The 19,571-nt window shown below is 51.0% G+C and overlaps 6 protein-coding genes across 6 annotated transcripts; 3 read left to right on the top strand and 3 right to left on the bottom strand.

Moving 5' to 3' along the window:
• Window positions 1-1,429: 1,429 nt before the first annotated feature.
• PG994_004209 (restless-like transposase) lies at window positions 1,430-3,789 on the top strand (the record flags this gene model as incomplete). Its single annotated transcript, XM_066855618.1, has 2 exons — window positions 1,430-3,441; window positions 3,726-3,789. Coding segments are annotated over 2 exons (2,013 nt in total). The 3' UTR covers window positions 3,727-3,789.
• Window positions 3,790-4,711: 922 nt separating this feature from the next.
• PG994_004208 (uncharacterized protein) lies at window positions 4,712-5,047 on the bottom strand (the record flags this gene model as incomplete). The annotated part of the gene is made up of 1 exon (XM_066855617.1): window positions 4,712-5,047. The coding sequence occupies one exon, from the start codon at window positions 5,045-5,047 to the stop codon at window positions 4,712-4,714; it is 336 nt and encodes a 111-aa protein (XP_066717784.1).
• An 855-nt stretch (window positions 5,048-5,902) lies between these two features.
• Window positions 5,903-6,607, bottom strand: PG994_004207 (uncharacterized protein; the record flags this gene model as incomplete). Its single annotated transcript, XM_066855616.1, has 1 exon — window positions 5,903-6,607. The coding sequence occupies one exon, from the start codon at window positions 6,605-6,607 to the stop codon at window positions 5,903-5,905; it is 705 nt and encodes a 234-aa protein (XP_066717783.1).
• A 4,503-nt stretch (window positions 6,608-11,110) lies between these two features.
• PG994_004206 (uncharacterized protein) lies at window positions 11,111-11,422 on the top strand (the record flags this gene model as incomplete). The annotated part of the gene is made up of 1 exon (XM_066855615.1): window positions 11,111-11,422. The coding sequence occupies one exon, from the start codon at window positions 11,111-11,113 to the stop codon at window positions 11,420-11,422; it is 312 nt and encodes a 103-aa protein (XP_066717782.1).
• An 80-nt stretch (window positions 11,423-11,502) lies between these two features.
• PG994_004205 (uncharacterized protein) lies at window positions 11,503-12,572 on the top strand (the record flags this gene model as incomplete). Its single annotated transcript, XM_066855614.1, has 3 exons — window positions 11,503-11,806; window positions 11,920-11,934; window positions 12,022-12,572. The coding sequence occupies 3 exons, from the start codon at window positions 11,503-11,505 to the stop codon at window positions 12,570-12,572; spliced, it is 870 nt and encodes a 289-aa protein (XP_066717781.1).
• Window positions 12,573-14,242: 1,670 nt separating this feature from the next.
• On the bottom strand, window positions 14,243-15,098 carry PG994_004204 (uncharacterized protein; the record flags this gene model as incomplete). Its single annotated transcript, XM_066855613.1, has 2 exons — window positions 14,243-14,691; window positions 14,891-15,098. The coding sequence occupies 2 exons, from the start codon at window positions 15,096-15,098 to the stop codon at window positions 14,243-14,245; spliced, it is 657 nt and encodes a 218-aa protein (XP_066717780.1).
• Window positions 15,099-19,571: the final 4,473 nt, after the last annotated feature.

Raw genomic sequence — 19,571 nt, 5'->3', positions numbered from 1 at the left:
TCCTCGGACAGTCCAGCAACGTGGGCATAGTTTATGTCCACACGAGCGACACTTTCGAAAAATGTCTTTGTCGCATCCGCATTAGTTGTGGTTAGAGATAGGCTAATCTTATCTATAGCGTAAGTATTTACACATTCGGTATAGATTGGCAGAAGGTCAAGTATTCCGCCCCTTGACGTATAACTCTTACAACGCTTTCGAGTTTCCCCGTCGTCGATCTCTCGTATACGGCGATGACGATGACGCCATTTTCGAAATGGACCCAGTATCAACCGTTCTCAGGCCGGCCTCGTAGGTGGAACTCCGACGTTGTCGTCTCTGTATGACGACATTCTTGATTGAGGCTGGGTTGGAGAAGGTTGCTGCAGTGCTACGAAGGCTAACAGTAGCTGATAAGATAACTATAGAGAAAATGGATAAGTACTTACTTTTATAACCCTCCCTTATCAAATTAGCTTTTCGGTACGTGGCATGAATTCGAGCTACGTCTCGTCAAGAAGAAGCTCGACAGGTAGACAGAGTGATGCAAGGATGCAGCATGGGATGTAGAACAATCACCTGTGCCGTCCATCTTTTCAAGACTCGCCGAGACCAACCGGAATCTGCCGGGTATGATGGAGAAGCCTCGACTCAAGGGTGTTTTTGGTCCATAAATGAATGCAACCCAATCGTCCATGGACACAATGCGTCCCTGTAACACCAAGGGGCTTAGCAGGATAGTCAATGAGCTCAATGGAAGCGGGAGGCTAAATTATATCTCGCTTATTGCGTGGCCTTGAAGATCCATACTCTATCAGACAAGGAACGAATGTGCAACGCACTAGACATACGACATGGCTATTATCTGGTGCAAAATACCAGGATAGGTATCAGTTCCGATGTATTGTTATATGGGGCACCATTAGGCGCCAATAAGGTCTGTGACGCATAAAGCAACTTGCAAGGCAGTGCACTGGTTGTGGCCTGCCATCCCTGTTGGTGGTCCCTGTCGCTTGCATACCCCCAAGGCTGCAAATCAATCAACCAGTATCAATCAATCAGTCAATCAATCAACCAACACCCTCTGATCAATCAATCAATCACGTCCCTGGAAATAACTCAATCAATCAATCAAAGGGTGCTGGTTTAGTTGGATTGATTGATTCTGGTTGACGTTTCTCTCGATATTTCCACGATTTTGGGCTCGAAATGAGGCCTTCTATTTACATATCTCACGATCCTTTTTGGTGTTTTGCTTGGAGCTAGCAGGGGTCGGGGAAGCCGGATCGAGCACCGTAGTCTAAAGCTAGTAAGTTAGAAGACCGTATTAGTGGAATGGTTAACTTTCTAACGCGTTTTAGGTAGTAAACAACATGTTAAGCTTGCGCGATCTTCGGCAACTCTACCGATTGACTGTTTTATCAGATTCACCACCCACGCCGCCGTCGCGATGCCCAATTACCGATTTGCCGATACTGTCGAGCCTCCTACCTGGACCGAACAACAATTACACGCGTTTATTAAGCGTTGCGGCCCATGGTTACCTCCAGATACGCCTGGGTGCCGAACTGCCTGGGTCTGGAGGTTTGGCCTCGATTTTATTAAAGACAAGAAGAGGTGTTGGATCTGTAAGATCTGCGCAACAAAACAACCACCGACCAGCGTCTCTTTCATTCATCAAAACACTTCGAACCCGATGAACCATTTATACACGAAACATAATATCAAGGCGCCTCTTGGCAGTGTTACGAAGTCAAGGAACGAGCTCTCAGATCGCACCAAATCCTCCCAGCGCCGGGACTTAACATCCTTCCTAACCAACCTGAACGCTAATAACGCCGACGATGTAAGGATCATACATAAGATACACAGTTCCTTCGATAAGGCATACTTTCAACGCCTTATTGTTGAATGGATCGTCGACGAATCCTTACCCTTCCGCAGTGTTGATTCGCCTGGATTTCACGCCGTCTGTAACTACCTTAACCCCCAAGTTCAGGCTCAACAAGCAATTATGTCACGTACTACACTTCGATCGCGAGTTATCCAGGAGTTTAAGCGCCATCACCAAACTGTTATTACCGTACTACAAAACGCCCCTGGTCAAATACACTTCGCGTTCGATGGTTGGAGGTCAGGGAACAGACATAACGTATATGGATTAACTTGTTTCTTTCGCGATAAGCTCACAAACCAACCGCGAAAGATCGTACTTGGTATGCCGGAAGTCTCAGGTAGTCATACAGGCGACCTCGTCGGCGCCGCAATAATAAAGCTTATCGACTCGTACAACATTGGCAACAAAGTAGGATATTTCACTCTCGATAACGCCTCCAACATGGATACGGCAATGGATTTTATCGGCAACGCGTATAGATTTGATGGACGCCGTCGCCGAGGTCGCTGTTTCGGCCACATTCTGAACCTCGCTGCTAAGGCTCTGCTTGATCCTAAAGGATCAACAACAGATGACATTCGCACCTTCGATGACTCTGATGATATTGATATCTTAACCAACGCCAAGTACGAGGAGTGGCGCCAGCAAGGGCCTGTTGGCAAGCTCCGTATCCTTATGATCGCGATCGATCAAAGCGACCGTCTCAACGATATATTCCTGACTGTCCAAAAGAACGATTACGCCGATTCTAATAACCCTGCCGACCATCGAAAGAAGCCAATGCAGCTCGTCAAGGATAACCAGACGCGCTGGTTAGGAACCTATCATATGATCAAGCGAGGGATCAAACTACGCCAATACATCGAGATAACGCGTGTTCGATTTTATCAACAATGGGCCGATGAGAACCGGTCGCCTGTGACTGGTGAGATTCGGCAACACGCCTCGAGTAACATACCTGTTTTCCTTCAAGAATGTAACGAATTGAGCTCTGCCGATTGGTCTGCTCTCTCTCGGATCGCCGTGATATTAAAGGACTTTGAGGATTGCCTTATCCAATTGGAAGGCGATGGTCAAATACGGCATCGATCAGGTGGCTTTGAGGGCTCATACGGTCACATCTACCACTACTTATCAGGCTTTGAATTCATCCTTCAGAAGCTGGAGAAATATAAGGAAGAGTCGAGATTGTACCCTGATCCGAGAGAATACGCCATCGGGATCAACGCCGCTTGGTCAAAGATCAATGACTACTACGCCCTCTTACACCACACACCGATATACTACGCCGCACACGTGTTCCATCCAGGTCAACGATGGAGAACCCTCGAGTATCTTTGGCCAGCGCACCCTGAATGGATACACGATGCGAAGGATCAGATTCGAGGTATATGGAACAAGGAGTATAGGGACCTGGATATCACGAACCCTCGGCCTAATACGCCAGCGATACACCAGCCGATCTTATGTGTGAATAGCTTCACCTCCTTCCTGCAACAGCAACGCGAGCAAGCAACTGAACGGCGCCCCAGCAACGACGATCGCGATAACGAATACTTACATTGGTACCAACAGAGCATTGATCCAGCAGATACCGACGCCGATCCGATCCAATACTGGCACACCCATCGTGACCGATACCCTAGGCTCTCGCGAATGGCCCTCGATTTCCTTACGATCCAGTCGATGTCTGCCGAATGCGAGAGATTGTTCTCCTCGACCGGTCGCCTACTCACTCACGCTCGGTCTAGTCTTGATATGGATATCGTGGACATGTCAATGACACTGAGGTCTTGGTATCGAGCTGGAATAATCCAGAATGTTGATACTGTATTCCTATCGATAACAGAAGAGCTGGAGCAAAGGGAGGTCGAGAATCTCACGATAGATCAGGCAGGATCAAGGGCAACTAGGTGGTTATTATCGAGCGATCCAGAGCAGGACGATGTATAAGTTACACGAAACACCAAAAATTATCACGAGATCGTCAACCAGTATCAATCAATCAGTCAACCAATCAACCAACACCCTCTGATTGATCAATCAACCAGCGCCGAGTGGTTGAAATCAGCCAATCAATCAACCACCGTTAGGTGGTTGGATTGATTGGTTGATTTGCAGCCTTGCATACCCCTCGGAGACGCACCACTGGCACACCGCTGAGCCTGCCCATACAGGGATTTATACTACTAACTGCTACTCTGTTGCTGCTTGAAATATACGCACTTCACTCTATCTACTTGCCGGGCTACTAAAGGATACCAACCAGGGCAGCAAAAGCGACGGCAAGACCAAGAGTTAGTGGAGATTTTAAGCATGGGATTAGATCCATTAGGTTACTGTAGCAGGCTGCATATTCCTTTCACGCGGGCTCGCATCAGCACAAGGCCCGCGAAGGGTTCCTAGTGCTACAGCCACGGACACATCAATCTTAGCACGGTTGCTTGGTGCAGCATATGCACGGGTGTTACAAACGGATTAGCATAATCCAGCCCACCTCCTACTCCATCATAAGCCAGATGCGTACAGTGGTCTGGTAGATGATATATGACCAAGTGCGTGATTGCTCACACGGACAGTTTAATAGAGATGGTTGTATGCATACACGGACGTTGGCCACCCGTGGTCGCTACGATAAGCCTTCAATCTCCCGTATCCGACCCTAGTATGGAACAGATTAGACACCACCTACAGGCTGCATGCGTTGTTCCACCCCCTGTCAAAAACGGAAGTCTGTCCTACCACATCTGATCTTCTGTATCTGACCCTGGTATGGGACAGATTGGACGCCACCTATTGGATGTGCCCCGCAGCCGCCAGGCCTGTATGATCTGATCAGCGAATGACCCGCTCCCTACCCGACGCCTCGAGCCAATCGCCGACAATGTCAGGCCAGATGGTTCCAAGGGACGTCATGTAGTATTGGCGACCGGTGGCAGAAAACAAGAGTCTGGCCTTGGCCTCCAATAAGGAAGCCTCAGCAGGGTCTCCCCGGCGCGTCTCCAGCTCGTACGAGGAATATGCAATAACCATGTCGGTGTAGCCTGGGGATGCATGATGGCGTTTGGAGTCCCCAAGAGCGCGCTGCCAGGCAGCAGAGGCCGTGTCTAGATTACCAGTTATGTGCTCCAAGATGGCAAGGGCGATCGCGATGTTTACCCGATCGAGCATAAGCGTTCTGTTCCCGTCTCTTTACCCCCTGTCTCATCCAAGGCCGTGAAGAGACGTTGGGTGGCCGGAATCATATGCATGTACGGTTTCTTGTCGCGTAGCGCGGCCAAGAGACGGGTGAGGTGAGCATTGGCGAGGGCCAATCGAGGGCGCCGAGTCGAAACAGCGGTGCTAACAAAGGCGTCCAGCCTGTCGATCGCACTGGAACTTTGGCCAAGCTCACATTCCACGGCAGCCAGATGGACAACACACCTGGTTTCCAGCCAATGATGGTGCATGCAGCTGAGCAAAAGAGGTAAAGCAGCGGCGAACTGACCTTCTAGACGGCAAATTTTACCTTCTAGCAGCGCGATTTCTTGCTTCTGGGCCGCCTCGAACGCCGAGAGCCTTCCAAACCGGCCAGGGTTGTATCTCGATAGCATGCTACGTGCAGAGGCCAGCAACCCGGACTCGAGACATGTTTGCACCCGCAAGGTCACTTCGCTAGCGAAGTACCCATTGGTTCGTTCATCGGTGGCTGGAATAGTGAAGTCGGGCTCGCCTGCACTCCCATACAGGCGCGTCAGGGTTGTTTGCCGTAGCTGGATCCGCATCTGCAGTAGTGGTCCAATGTCGTCTCTGCTCGCAGCGGGAGCAGCCTGTCGGCGATACGAAGTACCTTCTCCTTCCATGCACGATCAGCGAAACAGGAGGCGGACAGGCAGCCTTCAACGACAACAAGCATGTGCGTAGACTGAACCGAGACTTCATCAAAATACGAGATTACATGTCTAAGGGGTGGTAGTAGCAGGCGCCCTACTACCGCATAGCTAAGTAGATAAGATTAGCTACGCTCAGGACGGCGCCCTGGTGTACTCACTCGGGCTCGATGATTGCGGACTTAGGAAACGCGTGGCAGACGAGTCTGACAGCTTCGGTCTTCCATTTCGCATCCTGTCCCCAGTCGCCTAGGAGCTCTTTGAACCGGCTGTTGACCTCGATTGATTGATCGGTGACCGTTATCATCCGTACCGATTCCAGAGCACGGAGAGCCTCCCCGAATCTCTCTTCATTGCGAACCATAAGGGTGACGCTGGTGGCGACCGGCGATACCTCGCCGTTGCTGCCCCATGTAGACGTGGGCTTCCGGGCTCGAGTAAATAAGCACTGGGGGATGACTGTGACCCCGAGGGCAATCATCAGGCAAGCCAGATCCTTGGCATCCAATGGCAGTTTGGCCATGATTTTTTGAAGCCAGCCCCCCATCGACGTGTTACACGAAAATCTATTGGCCCTCCCAAACAGCTCTTGCAAAGTGCCCTGCGGTGCCTGAAGAAGAAATTCAAGGGTCTCACGGTTGCGTACATTGCGGTGTGAATCATTCGTGGCGTGATAGATTCCTGCCAAAACGATTGGCCCGCCCAGATGAAAGGCCAGGTGGACGAGGTCTGCGCGTCTGCTTCGCTGTACCCGCGACTCAAGTACACGGGTGAGGATATACGTCTTCACCCAGCGGTCCTGGTCGGCACGGAAGGCAGACAGAGCGGTGCGAATGGCCTGCTCGGCGCGGACGTAATCCATGGTATCCAATAGAACCTCCTGGTTACATTGGAACAATGCATCGGATAGAACGCCGCGTGCCTTAAGAGGTTGGCTAAGAAGAGCATCGCGTAGGGTAAGTACTTGTCCGTCTCCTTGGACATAGCTGAGTGACATCTTCACTACGTACTATGCGGGCGTTGTCTTTTCAGGCGCGGAGTCATCGGGAATAGCTGCGACATGGGTATGAGCCATGGGCTAGGCGGGGCTGCGTAACATTGTTATTCCGCTCGCCCCCCGTTACCTGGGTACATTGGGCCCCCGCAGCCCACCCAGGCGCACGTTGACAGAAGCGGGGAACTGGCTAACAGCTCTTGGGTTTAGGTTTCCAGTTTCCAGATTGGCGGTTTCTGGAAGACAACCGTAACACACGCCACTCTCAGAGCTGAACCAGCCAACAACGCAGCCGTCACGAAAATGGCTCTTCTCACCTGCCAAGTGTGTGACGCTCAGGAGAAGCCAGTCGCTGGGCTTCACGTGGTGTTAGAATGTTTCAACAACAACATTATACTTACATACGAAGGGTTTTCCCTGCCGAACGGAACGATCAATGTCTGGATACCCGTGTGGGACTTGAATGACCCCGAAAAGGAACCCCTGCCACCTGTTCCAGTAGATTGCAACGACTTCCTTTCCTGCCGTCAGACCTACTACCTCTCTCTGCACTTTAACTCCATCTGCGGCTGGCCCTCGGTTCAGGTCAATGTGCGCATCCAAGACCTAGAGAGGCATATCATACTGTTTAGGTAGTCCTGCATCATGTTACTAGGACGTCATATATCAATGCAATATTTCTTATCATGCTGGAAGCTCTGCGGGTGGATAACATCGAATCATATCCATTGTTTGCAACGCATGTGGGCCATTTGCTAGGAGCTACTTCGCGCCACAATATACAGATGTATGCATAGGCAGCAACTAGTGACATAAACCCTTGTACTGACAGCTTCGGCGATGGTGAGTGGTGCGGCTTTGCGGGATATGCAGGCGACATTGGCAGGGGTAATACGGTATGACCTACACACCCAAGGAAACATCGGCCCGTTCAAGCATGAACTGATCACCAGAAGCTAGTGTCATAAATCCCTGTACTAACAGGTTCAGCGTCCTATAAGTGGTGCGACCTTGCGGGATATGATGCATGACCCAGCCCATCACCCGTGAGTTCGGCCAATAGGGGCTGTATCCCTGTGCCGGCATGGGGCTATCTCTAACTCCACTGTCCATTTGCCATATCTGGACATGGCAGTTGATATTTGGTTTTGGCCAGTCTCAAAGCAGTAAACGCTTGCAGGTTGATGTAGCACATCCCACGCTGCATGACGTGCCGAGGTTCAGGTCCTTGTATTGACTTTTTTACATCGTTCGATTTGATGCCTCCTCATCCTTCAACCCAACAGAACTGAAAGATTGCATCCTCACAAGTAGGTAGCATCCGGACGCGAGAAGGATTACACCCATAAGCATGATGTTTCAGGGCCATGGTCGCTTGTGGTTTTCCGTGAGTCATGAATCCCACGCACGCCGTGTATTCTCTCGATTCGATGTAGACTACTCGGTATCCTCTTTTCGTTTCCTCGCCAAATATTTGCCTTCTACCACACCAAATAACACAAACTGCTACTCTGCTGATGCATGAATTGTGCGTTGCTAACAAGCGGCGGCCAGTATTGCCTCTCTCGCGTCCGGACGACACACACATTAGTATCGACCTCACATCCGAATACCACCTGCTCGTCGGTATCGCCCTTCTCGCTTCCGGTTGCGACGTACTTGCACTTATTTCACCACTCTCTATTTCGCAGGCAGGCCGGTTTCATTCGAAGCCTTTTATGATAAGAAGGTCGTATCCGGGTGCAGGAAGGACAATGCCGGCAAAATGGTGCTATCCAGATACGAGAAGGACGATATTGGCATTCGCTGGCAAGAAGAACGAGTGTAGAGGATATATGTTTTCATGAAGGCTCCTGTCTATGTATAAATAGCAGTGCTTCGCCCCTCGTCAAATGGTGATATTCTGAGGTGAATCAAGCGCAGCCCTCACACCCTCGACCAGACAGTACACTCCTCAATCTTGCGCTCCACACCCAAGCACACTCGCAACTTTCAAAAGCCGCTACTGCGAAACCCACCACGTCTAGACACAATGTCTGGAACCAAGCAGTGGGAAATAAACAAAATCCAGTTGACCGAAGATGAGGAGAAACAAGCCAAGGAAATACAGGACCGTAAGACAGCAGACCAATTACGCGAGGATAAGAAGGTATATAATGATAAGAGAGCTGCAGCCATACAAAGTTAGTCGAATGAGACCTCTCTGAACGCTTAACTGACACGCCCGCCAGGCAAGAAGTAGGATCTAAAAAAGGGAGATTTCAGCAACAGCACCATGTCCAAGAAGAGACGGCGGGTGGAATTTGAACATCTGGGGCAGGGTCCGGTTTCAATGGATGTCGTGAGCGACCGGCGACACTAAAATCTCGCTTACTTTCGTTTGAGTTTTCATACTTTCAGTGATTACCATTCGTGTTCCGGCTCGGTATTACGCTAGCTATCCGATAAGTCCTATAAGTATCCATAATATTCCACTTCTCTGGGGAGTGTTTCCCACCACCACCAAGTCGGTCATTATATTTCGAGTTTGCTCCTTTTCGAAGACACCCCACAATGGCTCACTCACGTGGGGGGCCTCTAAGTCTAGTCTTCAGTGCGCGAGAGTACCAGGTAGATTAATAGATACTCTTTCTCCTTTCCCTTATTAGTAGCCTTCGCTTCCAATTGCCAGCCTTGAAAATTGAATCAGACTACTTGGTTCTTCTTCACTCTCTCTTCAGCGACCAATCGTGTCATCGACGGTATCGACAGGGCGTCTCTGGATAGGCCTTATCTCTTGGCTGTTATTGCCTGACAGTGCAGGCGAGCCTCGGAACGGAGGTTAGCAATACCGAGATAAAGAGGAAAGGAACTATAAAAGGATATCGTTGGCCTCCCCCCCCTGTGTGTCTTCCTCTCTTATTCTTCCCATCTTCTCCCCACTTGCCTTCCCTTCAGAACCTTGAGATTTCCTATCACTCAACTATCATGCGAACGTAATCAAGCAAGGCATCCCACAATAACTACCACAAAGACAGCCTATCCGCAAACATGTTCAACTCCAGTCTCCATTAACTTAATGTTGCTGGCATAAACATCGAACCTTCCGAGTCGCCTCAAGGTCATGAGACCAAGAATCGGTCGAGCAGCCACCTTGACGACAACAACGACAGCGGTCTAGAGAGGCTTGCCGAGGCCGCATCCGCTATCAGTAATGCGTTAGCAGACCAGTCCAGACCTCGGAAGAGTCCTAAGTTGAGCCACGGTTATGCCTGCGAGGATAGCGCCATAGGCTCTGCGGCGGCCAATCGCCAATTGAGTACCTGGAACTATGCGTTGACATTGGTATCTTTGAGCATCTAATAATTAATGCTTTAGGAATAGTCCATGCACGGAGTGCTCTAGCCTCATCATGGAGGCACCATTGGGCAGCAAAGCGCCAAACTTATCGGAATACTCTTTCAACACAGCCCTGTTCGCCTCGTCCAATTCCCCCGACTCCTTGACGAAATCCCGAGCCATCGCTATCAACAACCCCTTCTGAAGCTGGGCTGACTTGCCGACTTCAGTAATCCTCCGCATTCTCCCCTTTATCTCTTCCACCTCTTTCTTCACCTCAAAGTACATCTTCACTTGCAGCCGAACCAGGTTCTCCTGCAGCACCAGGAAACACCAGTCCAGCTGGTGGCATTTATCCATCCCCTATTGCCTCACAAATAACACAATACCCTTCAATTTCCATCAAACTGACTAACCTATCTCTAACCCTGCTCGCCGCCAGGGACAGACTTTTTAGGAAAAGGGCCTATCCCATATAACCCTTGTGCATGACACGCAAAATCCCCAGCGGTGAGTACTCCGACAGATATGGTACACCAGATCGTCTCCATAAACCAATCTTATGTACCGAGAGCGCAGGTGCATTCTGGTTGCTGCCTAATAAGCGTGAACCCCTACACCGTTTTCAGCGCATGGTGAGGGATAGAACAGTGTACCAGGCCCTCTTCCTCTCATTCCTACCATTATTTGTTCCCCTGTTCTACTGCCCTCCTAGCATATGTTTGTTTCTGCTTCATTGTGTTCGTCTCCTTGCCTCTCTTGGGTATTACCTATTTCTACTCCTTCCCAGGCAGCCAACCAACCAAAAGGCCAGATTTAGCTTGGAGCTTGAATCTCTGGATGGCACAACATCAGCCAGCTCTTGCCACTATGGACCACTTCACGGTTGCCAATTGTTCGGGCGAACCCCAATCGTCCCCTAAGACGCCAGGGGACTTCACAGCGGCATCCCCGCCGATGGGTCGTCTGCCCCAGTTCGCCTCGTTGGTGCCCGGGGGCGCCCTTGTCCAACTCATGTCCCACGCTGCCGGCCTCTAGGATGACGGCGCTCTAATGTTCTGGCTGGCCCTCGCTATGGGCTTGTTTATGTTTCTCAAGTGGGCTCGACCGTTCCGGCTTCTCAGGGTGTGGTTCATGTGCTCCGTCCAGGTAGAAGGACGACATGCGGCCTACGATGCCGTTATGGATTACTTTCGGGACGACGGCTTTGAGTCGCTCGTCCTGGCGAGGAGGCGCAAAAAATATGAGTCCTTGGATGATGAGCTGAGCGATTATACCATGGCGAACGGCTTTCCGTATTTTGGCACCAACCCACCTAAACTGGAGTATGTTCCCGCGCCCGGCTCTAAATGTTTCGTCTTCTAGCATCATACGACGGTTAAGAGGACGCTCGATAAGGAGCCTTACCAGTTTGGGTACGCCATGACGACACGAGTTATTACACTATGAAACTCTACACCTTTGGGTCTGACGCTAGGGGCCTAATCCCTATGCTCCACCACATGCAGGCCGTGTACGCGGAAAAGATGGCGGGCAAGCATCTCGAAGTCTATATGACTGAGATCGTTAATAAGGGCTGGTTGGTGTGGAAGAAGACATCGCAGCGACCGGGGCCGCGACGTCTCGATACTATAAATATGGACGGTAACGTGATCGAGGTTATACTTAACGATATCAAGGCTTTTCTTCTCGAAACGCCCTTCTATCTACGTAAGGGCGTACTACATCGGTATGGTCATCTCTACCACGGTGTGTATTGTCGCTTTATCGCCGCTAGTTGGGAAGACTTATACCACCGAAGCACTATTTAACCTAAGATAGAAGCTGCTACTATTGTTCGTCACTGATATGGTTTTCTCCAGGAGCACCAGGATGCGGTAAGTCGTCGTTGGCACAGCTGGTCGCGGGCGTCTTTGGGCTGGCTATCCACATCGTCAGCTTGAAGTCGCTACACGGGAGCTAAGAGGCTATTGCGGAGCTATTCAGCGACATGAAGAAACCAGGCATTCTCCTGCTCGAGGACATTAATGCCGCTGGGCTGGCCAATCGGAACCCGGATCAGGATCTGGACCTCTCGATGATGTCCAATGACGAAAACAAACGCGTCGGTATCGGCGGCACGGCCCCTAAGGAATCTGCCATCGCTAGATTGGTCGAGCCGCCTTCGCTCGATGTCCTCTTAAGCGCACTGGATGGTTTGTCGTCCGACGAGGGCCGTCTGGTGCTTATAACAACTAACCGACCGGAGGCACTCGACGACGCCCTTATTAGACCGGGGCGCGTTGACTTGAGGATCCACTGCCCTTTAGCATCCGCCAAAGTGGCCCAGGATATATTCTACCGCTTCTTCGGCCCGGAAGACGAGTCCACGGCGGCGAGCAGCTCCAAGAACGGCAATACCACAGCAGAGAAGCCGTCGGAGATAACGCATAATGATGATGGCAGCAGTATCACTAGTTCTTTAAGGAAGAAGAAGCCTCCGGCGCCCACCACGCTGACTTCCACTAGGCCATAAGGATAACTGGAGAGGAGCAGAGCCCTTAAACTAAAAAAAATCTTCGGCGAGATTATAGGTAGGGGGCTCCTCAACTCTACCGCCATTCAGGGCTACTGTCTACAGATTAAGCAAGACCCTATCAAGGGCGTCGAGAAAGCGCCCGGGTAGAGAGAGAAGGCACTTACGGGAACAAGGGAGCGCCAGCACAAGAGGCAGGCTCAGATATAGCTCACGAGGAATGGAAAAATGTATTTTAGCGATATTTATTACGATACAATATAATAGAAATAAAAATATTTTATTGCTAAGTTTACCGTAAACTTATATAAGATACGAAAGAAAGAGTAGTAATGTTTAAAATTAAAATATCCAATCACCGGCTTATGCCCTTAGTACACAACCCTTCGTTTAATTATATATATAAACACCTCCAAAAAGGATTATATCGCGTGTTCAACGCCCGATTCGGTCGTGACCGGTAGATCCTTATCCTACGAGTCCTTCATCTAATAGGAGACTACTGTCTTAGTATGTTAAGGGGTGAATACGATGCCGCATTCTTAACCTAGTATAGTCGACGTTAATGTACCATGCGCCCATAAGCATAGGGCTAGGCCGCCATTAGAGCTGGGAATGCTGAACAGTCTGGGGAGGATGCCGATAATTCTTATCAGCCACACGTGAAGCAGATACAGTGGAGGAGTACATGCGTCGCTTAAGGCTATCGGAGGGTCACGGGCGTAAAGCCGGGTAGTACAATAGCCTACGTATGGATGCCGTACCGCCTAATTGCTCATGGGCACGATTGAGGCAGGGCCTGCTGTGGCCTTATGCTGACAGTGTCGCAGGTTATGTTGCGCGAAGGGATAGTGCGGTCGTGTATCCGTATGGTTTATATAGTTGACGGTGTAGATAGAGACGCTGTCGGCGATAGAACCACTGAGACAGAGCACCGATGTCGAAGGTTTATACGTTACGACAAGCTTCCTGCGCGACCTGTCGGCGCTTAAACGGCTGGGCGACAAGCTCTAGTGGCGCCGTTTTCGATACCTACCGCAACAAGCTCATGCCACGGGACCACTTAACTCCAGTTCAGCAGGTTCCCCCGTTTACCAGTAGCATCGGATGATAAGGGATAGTAGGGGATACCGCATTATCCCCTTTGCCGCATGGAAAATGCTCGCCGAGCTGAAGGTCTTTAATACATGCTACTCGGTCCATTCCAGGGCAAACCAAAATTCCTACGGTCGATTTTGTACCGGTATACCTGCACCAATCGATCCCAAAGGCTTGAAACGTGAAGCTCCCACTTGTATGGCCCTCTTTACGGTCACCCTGGTCGTACGGAACTCAACGACTGTAGCCATTGCTTGTATTTAATATAGAATATTTAATCGGCAGCATTCTGTCGGTAGCGTCGCTTTAATTGCCAGCACGGTATTTATTAGTAGCCAGCGTTCATTAACATATAGTGGTCCTGTTAAGTAGCGTACTCATACGATAGCCGCAAGTTAATTAACGAGAGCAGGCTAATTCTATCCCTCATAAGCTCTATAAAATCTAGCTTGAAATATAGTAAAGCGCTCCCTCACGGCGTTCTTAACACGTGCGTTAAGAAGCGCCTTGAGGCGCCGCCGCGACATGCCCCCGTGATTCTTAAGAATGTCCTCGGTCGGCTCCTGGACTAACTACCGGAGCTCGTCCCCTACCAAGGCGCGGACCGCGTCCTCGACCTCGCAGCGGATGTCGGGCAACTGCTTTCTCACCTCCTCGTAGCCCTCTTCCAGTACGTAAGTGCGACCCTCAGGGGACTCGTGCCGGTCGTTGGTGGCGGCGACCTGGGCTTCGACTTCGCCATGGTTCTCTCGAAGCCTGCTCAACTCGCCCTCGAGCTCGGCGTGACTCTTCCGTAGCCCGTCCAGCTCGTCGGTGAGCTTGTCTGTTTTCCTGACCTGGGCCTCGAGTAAAAGAAGCAACGGGCGGAGAAGCGGTGGATGCGAGAACAGGTCGACGGCCTCAGGAACCGCCTCGGCAACCGCCTCGGTGGCGGCGCAGGCGGCTTCTCCCTTCTCGACTGCACCGCAGTCCCTCCTCTTCGAAGGGGGATACGAGCTGACGTCTTCGCTGCTATGTGGACCTTATCGCTTGTTCATGTGTTAGTTTACATTTCCATCCCAATACCCTGGCGGCGTATCGACAGGAATGGTAGGCTTGACCGATTTGGTCTCGCCCTGGGAGGGCGGGGGATAATCATCATCACGACCCCGTGACAGCCGGCCGGGCACCTCTCCTGGCGCGTCTTGGGGCGCAGCGGGGGCCCGAGTGTGGGTAGGTACAGACATGGCCTCCAGCGCCACCGTAGAAACTTTGAACATCGTAGAGCGCCGCCAGAGACTGCGACCCTTGCGGCGTCGACGCGGCCTTACAGAAGCAGAGGAGCTCGGCCTTCTTGGCTTTCGTCGTGGGCAAGATTATGCTAAGGTGGAGCGCTTCGGCCAATGATCTGAGCTGTTCCAACTTGTTGTTCTCCCCGAGCCACCCCATTTCAAAGCCATGGCTTTTAGGGCCGATCAAGCGGAGCGGTGCCTTCAGCACCACGGCGAGCCGATATACCGTACCGTCACCGAAAAATGTCGACGGCTCGATGCCTGTGAGATTCAGACTGTCGATGCAACCCGGAGGGATGTATAGATAAAATGTCTTTTTGTTCGTCTCGCTCTTCAGCGCGACGTTTCACAACGGCAGTTGAGAGGCTTGGTTGGAGAGCATGTGGTAGCGAACCTGCAACGACCAGGTTTGGGATAGCGGTGGTGACGATAATGGGTCGCTGGTGTCCGCTGCTCCAGGCGTCCAAATCACTTGGGCCGACGCTTTCTTAACAAGGTGAAAAGTGTCGTCTTCGTGGTCATGTGCCGCCGATGACGGGAGCGCCGCCATTCGAGCACGATGCAGGTGGGAGCGGTTGATCCGGGAATTTCTACCCAAAATATAGTCAGTAGAGCAACGTCAGCGACGTCGTCATCCGGGCATAAGAGATCCAAGGTATGGAAATAGAGTGAAGTAATGCAGCGACGACAGTCCAGAGCACACACTCGAGTATTCGCGTTCAGGCGGTGTCACTTGCCATCGCCAACCAGCGCCAGCGCCAGTGCCAGCACCAGCATCCACAGACACCAGCAGCCGACAACCGACAACCGACAACCGACAGCCAATTGACAAAAGCAGGAGGTCGACAAGACGCCCGATCGGGGCCCCAGGTCTTCCAGAGAGCGTGCGCAAAGGGTAGAGGTCCAGTAGCGAGAGTAGCCTCGAGTACAAAGAACCCGGCGGCGCTATGAGACTTGGATGTCGCAACCGACAACAAATGAATACCTAGGACGAAAGGATGGCGCGGCGCGGGTAACAAAATGGATTGAATTGAATAGATGGATGCGGAGTCAGGCCACTCGGCAACAGGAGATCAGGTGACTGGAGCTGAAGGCCAGTGACTGGGGGGGATGGGATCGCGTGTGAAGGTGGGTATACGTAACGGTGATGTAGCGGATGCGAAAGAAGAGAAGTAATGGAGGAAACGAGAGGTAAAGAGCTGACAGATAATAAGTGGGTGGGCCAGAGCGCTGCTGTGCCACGTCCCACCTTTCGCTGGATTCGCTGGGCGCATGGCTCACCCACTAAATGTATTTATTCCCACCTAGCGCTAGCCGAGCGGGGAATGACTGGTGACTGGCAACCTAAGATGAAGTAACAGCCATTATTAGTAATAATGCATCGATCATACGACCTAGCCCCGTGAATGCGAATCGTAACTCCTAACCACATCCGTTCGACCTGCATATTTCTGTCCTACACCTGCCTGAATTCGTCACGATATCTACCTCGACTCGTGTGTCCCACTTTCGCTCAACTTCTTATCTGTAATGTCGATGCGCTCGCAGGTCTAAGATAGCTTGCAAGCCGGACGCTTATCGGCGAGGATCCCGTATGCTGCTGGAAGCGAGAGCAGCTATAGTATACAAGGGCAAGCAGTTTCACCTCGATAGTAGATGAGGACAGCTTGGAAGTGGAAAATCCAGGATTTTTACGGCCATGGAAAACGATCGCCTGTTTCCGTCGCGCGCTCTCTGACGACACTTTACGCAAGGTTCTCAAGACATGGGCTTCGACAGCTGCGGCGCCGAGAAAGGTTGCCTGGACCCGCGTTCACCTCGCCCCATCCGATAGCACCGTGCATCACCAGCCCCTCGATCGATATCTACGAGCTACATGACTTCGTTCACGACAACCCAGCGCTACCCTCATCTGGATGCTTGTGTGTACATAACGAGCAAGCGTCGTCGGTGGTTGGCTGACCACCCTGCCAGCTCGACGCTGGCGACTTGTGCAAATTCGAGGCTTAAGATCGAAGACGCGCTCTAAAGCGCCAGCCCAGTACGCAGTCCGCACGTCTATGAACAGCACTCAAGACGTCCTGATCCCTTCATCTCAGACCCTCCGACTTCCTATACGCCGAATCGGCTCCTTCGACCCTCCAACCTGAGCAGATAAACCTACGCGACGCGAGAAAGGAGTTATCCTTGATTCGAAACCGGTGATGCGTGCCGCCCTGCCGAGGACCATCCTGGATCGTACAAGTTGGCCACTTGATAAAGGGATACCAGGGCATGGATCGTCCTTGCTCCCTCGTTGGCAGTGATGCAACCTTGCACCCTTGACCTCCTCGCATCCCGACGGACCCTATAACCCTTGAGAACAGGTGGAAGTCCAAGCAATGGCCAAAGACGCGTCGGTGTTGCACCTGCCTAGATAGGGTGTGTCTTCCAGCCAGGGTTAATGAGCTGGATTACACAGGGGAGGTACAGGACGGTGAGCTACGACTTGTTGGCTTAGTAGCCCCGAATTCCGGAAAGTATAATAACTTCGGCTATTTACTAAAACCTACGAGGTAAAACGTTATCATAATAAATAGCCCCTTATAAGCGTTGTAATGAGCGATAAGGGATGTAATTGCTACAGTTCTAAGACGTAGCTTCCTCTACGGTTACGAACGCACGCCTCCAACCTCCCCGGCTAGCGCAGCTCGCTTGTGGACGGCTGCGATGCTTCCTCTGGTTGCTTCTCATATACCGTTCGCCCTTTATTTTCGATACCAGGCTCTTTTATATAACACTACTTCAATATTTTACTAAGTATCTACAAGGTAATAGCCAGGCTTCGGCTAAGGCTAATATTGTTCTACAATTCCAGGTTTACAGAAGGCCGTTCCTACGTTTAATAACCACGTACGCTATTACATTAACAACTATGCTATCTAACTTAAGCCGGACTGGCTAATTTACAACTGATAGCCTAGCTTAGCGCGTTAGCCTTCTAAAGTAGGGACAGGGTTAACTTTTTACGTCCCGGCGGCTAACGGTACGATGCTATAGGACCTGGCTCGCTTATCCTCGCTAGAGTCTTCGCGACCGGATACGCCTTCGCCGAACTGCGACCCTACGAAGCTAAGTCGCTCAGCGAAGGCTAGATAGGCGATAAGACAGGTTATTAATTTAGTAATATCGACTTAGCTAAGAAATCGTACTACTTCGGATATGGGTTACGTCAACCCTTAAAGGAATCTATACCAGGGAGAATACGTTTAGTCGCGCGCTATTTAAAACCTCTACTAGCTACTACGTTAATAAACACTCGTCCGTAAGTATGCTTTTATTACGTACATATTATGTGAGCACACCTATCGCTATTTTCCGAGGATTTTCAACTCATGTGATCAGTTACTCCAACGACTACGCTCCTTTTACTCCTCTCCGTACGTAAACCATCATTTACCACATGGGTTACGTAGCATAAAGCCTTACTGTCACTAGATATTTCCCTAAGAGGCGGACCTAGCCCCTGGCATAGACCGAGTCTGTTAACTTAAGGCCTCAAGTCATGCATTCCTAGCCATAACTTGTACGTCCCTTAGTTACGGCTGGTAACGACCAGCGCGAAGTGCACCCCCTAACCTACCACCTTATAACGCCCAAAGCCAGGTTTCTTACCAGGCAACTGTCCACGAGGAGGTTAATATTAGGCCCGACCAGGCGACGTCTAAGAGCTGCCTCGGCTTCTTTAAAACCACAGTATACATAGCGCAGGGAAGACGGAATAGGGTGAAAAGGAGCCGTCGTTACCTATAGGAGTCTATACGTTGGGACGACTTCCGAACCTATCTTCAATAGGGTCATGGGCTCCCTGCGCGCAGAGCGATACGGTATCAATACCAACAGATCTGCCGCTTTAAGGGCCTTCTTATCGATCCTGGCTCCTCGCGCACGAGTAACATCGTGCCATTGGTGACGGGTTTGCAAGTACGAGGCGGCGTAGGTCTAATTATGCCTTCATGCAGCAGGGTTCTATTATGGTATAGTTTGGACTGCCTAACACCCGCCCAGGACAGTAATAACAAGGAAGGCGGCTCTACCAAGGGTAACAGGGACTAGCTTGCATCCGTTTCGCGCAATTTCCTATGACCCTAGCCACGGCGGTGTCATAATAAGTGGAAATCAAGCCAACCTTTCTGGAGGCAGCGGCCAGCTAGTAAAGGAAGATACCGACCCATGGCGGATTTTGGCATTCGTCCCGGTATACCCTCCCCTATCCTATTAGGAGCAGTAGTGGCAATTTAGAGATTAAATGAGCGTTTGCGTCCAGCACGACCTCGAGCGTGTAGCCATTACTATAATAAGCCGGTGAAGTCGGCTCTTAGCTGTGAAATTCCCGTACTTAGAAATGTTCCAGGCCTGAGCGGACCTATGGGACTTCTCCGGACGTCATGGACGCAGCGGACGATCACCGGGATAGGTGTGAGGAACTGCAGTACAAATCCTGACCTGCCCATAAGCACGGAGTTAGTGGTGGGCAAGGGCTACTTACGAACTGACTATGATGGGATCAGCAGTCTCAAGCCCGCCCTCCAAACGGTCTTCGAGGGATATAAACGTTACTCATTAGTGGGTATAGGAGGCTGCTCCTGGA

This window comes from Apiospora phragmitis (assembly GCF_038363925.1).
Source record: "Apiospora phragmitis strain CBS 135458 chromosome Unknown utg000005l:1.0-4161743.0:1.0-4166827.0, whole genome shotgun sequence".
NCBI classification, from domain to species: domain Eukaryota; kingdom Fungi; phylum Ascomycota; class Sordariomycetes; order Amphisphaeriales; family Apiosporaceae; genus Apiospora; species Apiospora phragmitis.
Note: the sequence above shows the minus strand (reverse complement) of the source record. Positions and strands in the feature narration are given on the sequence as shown.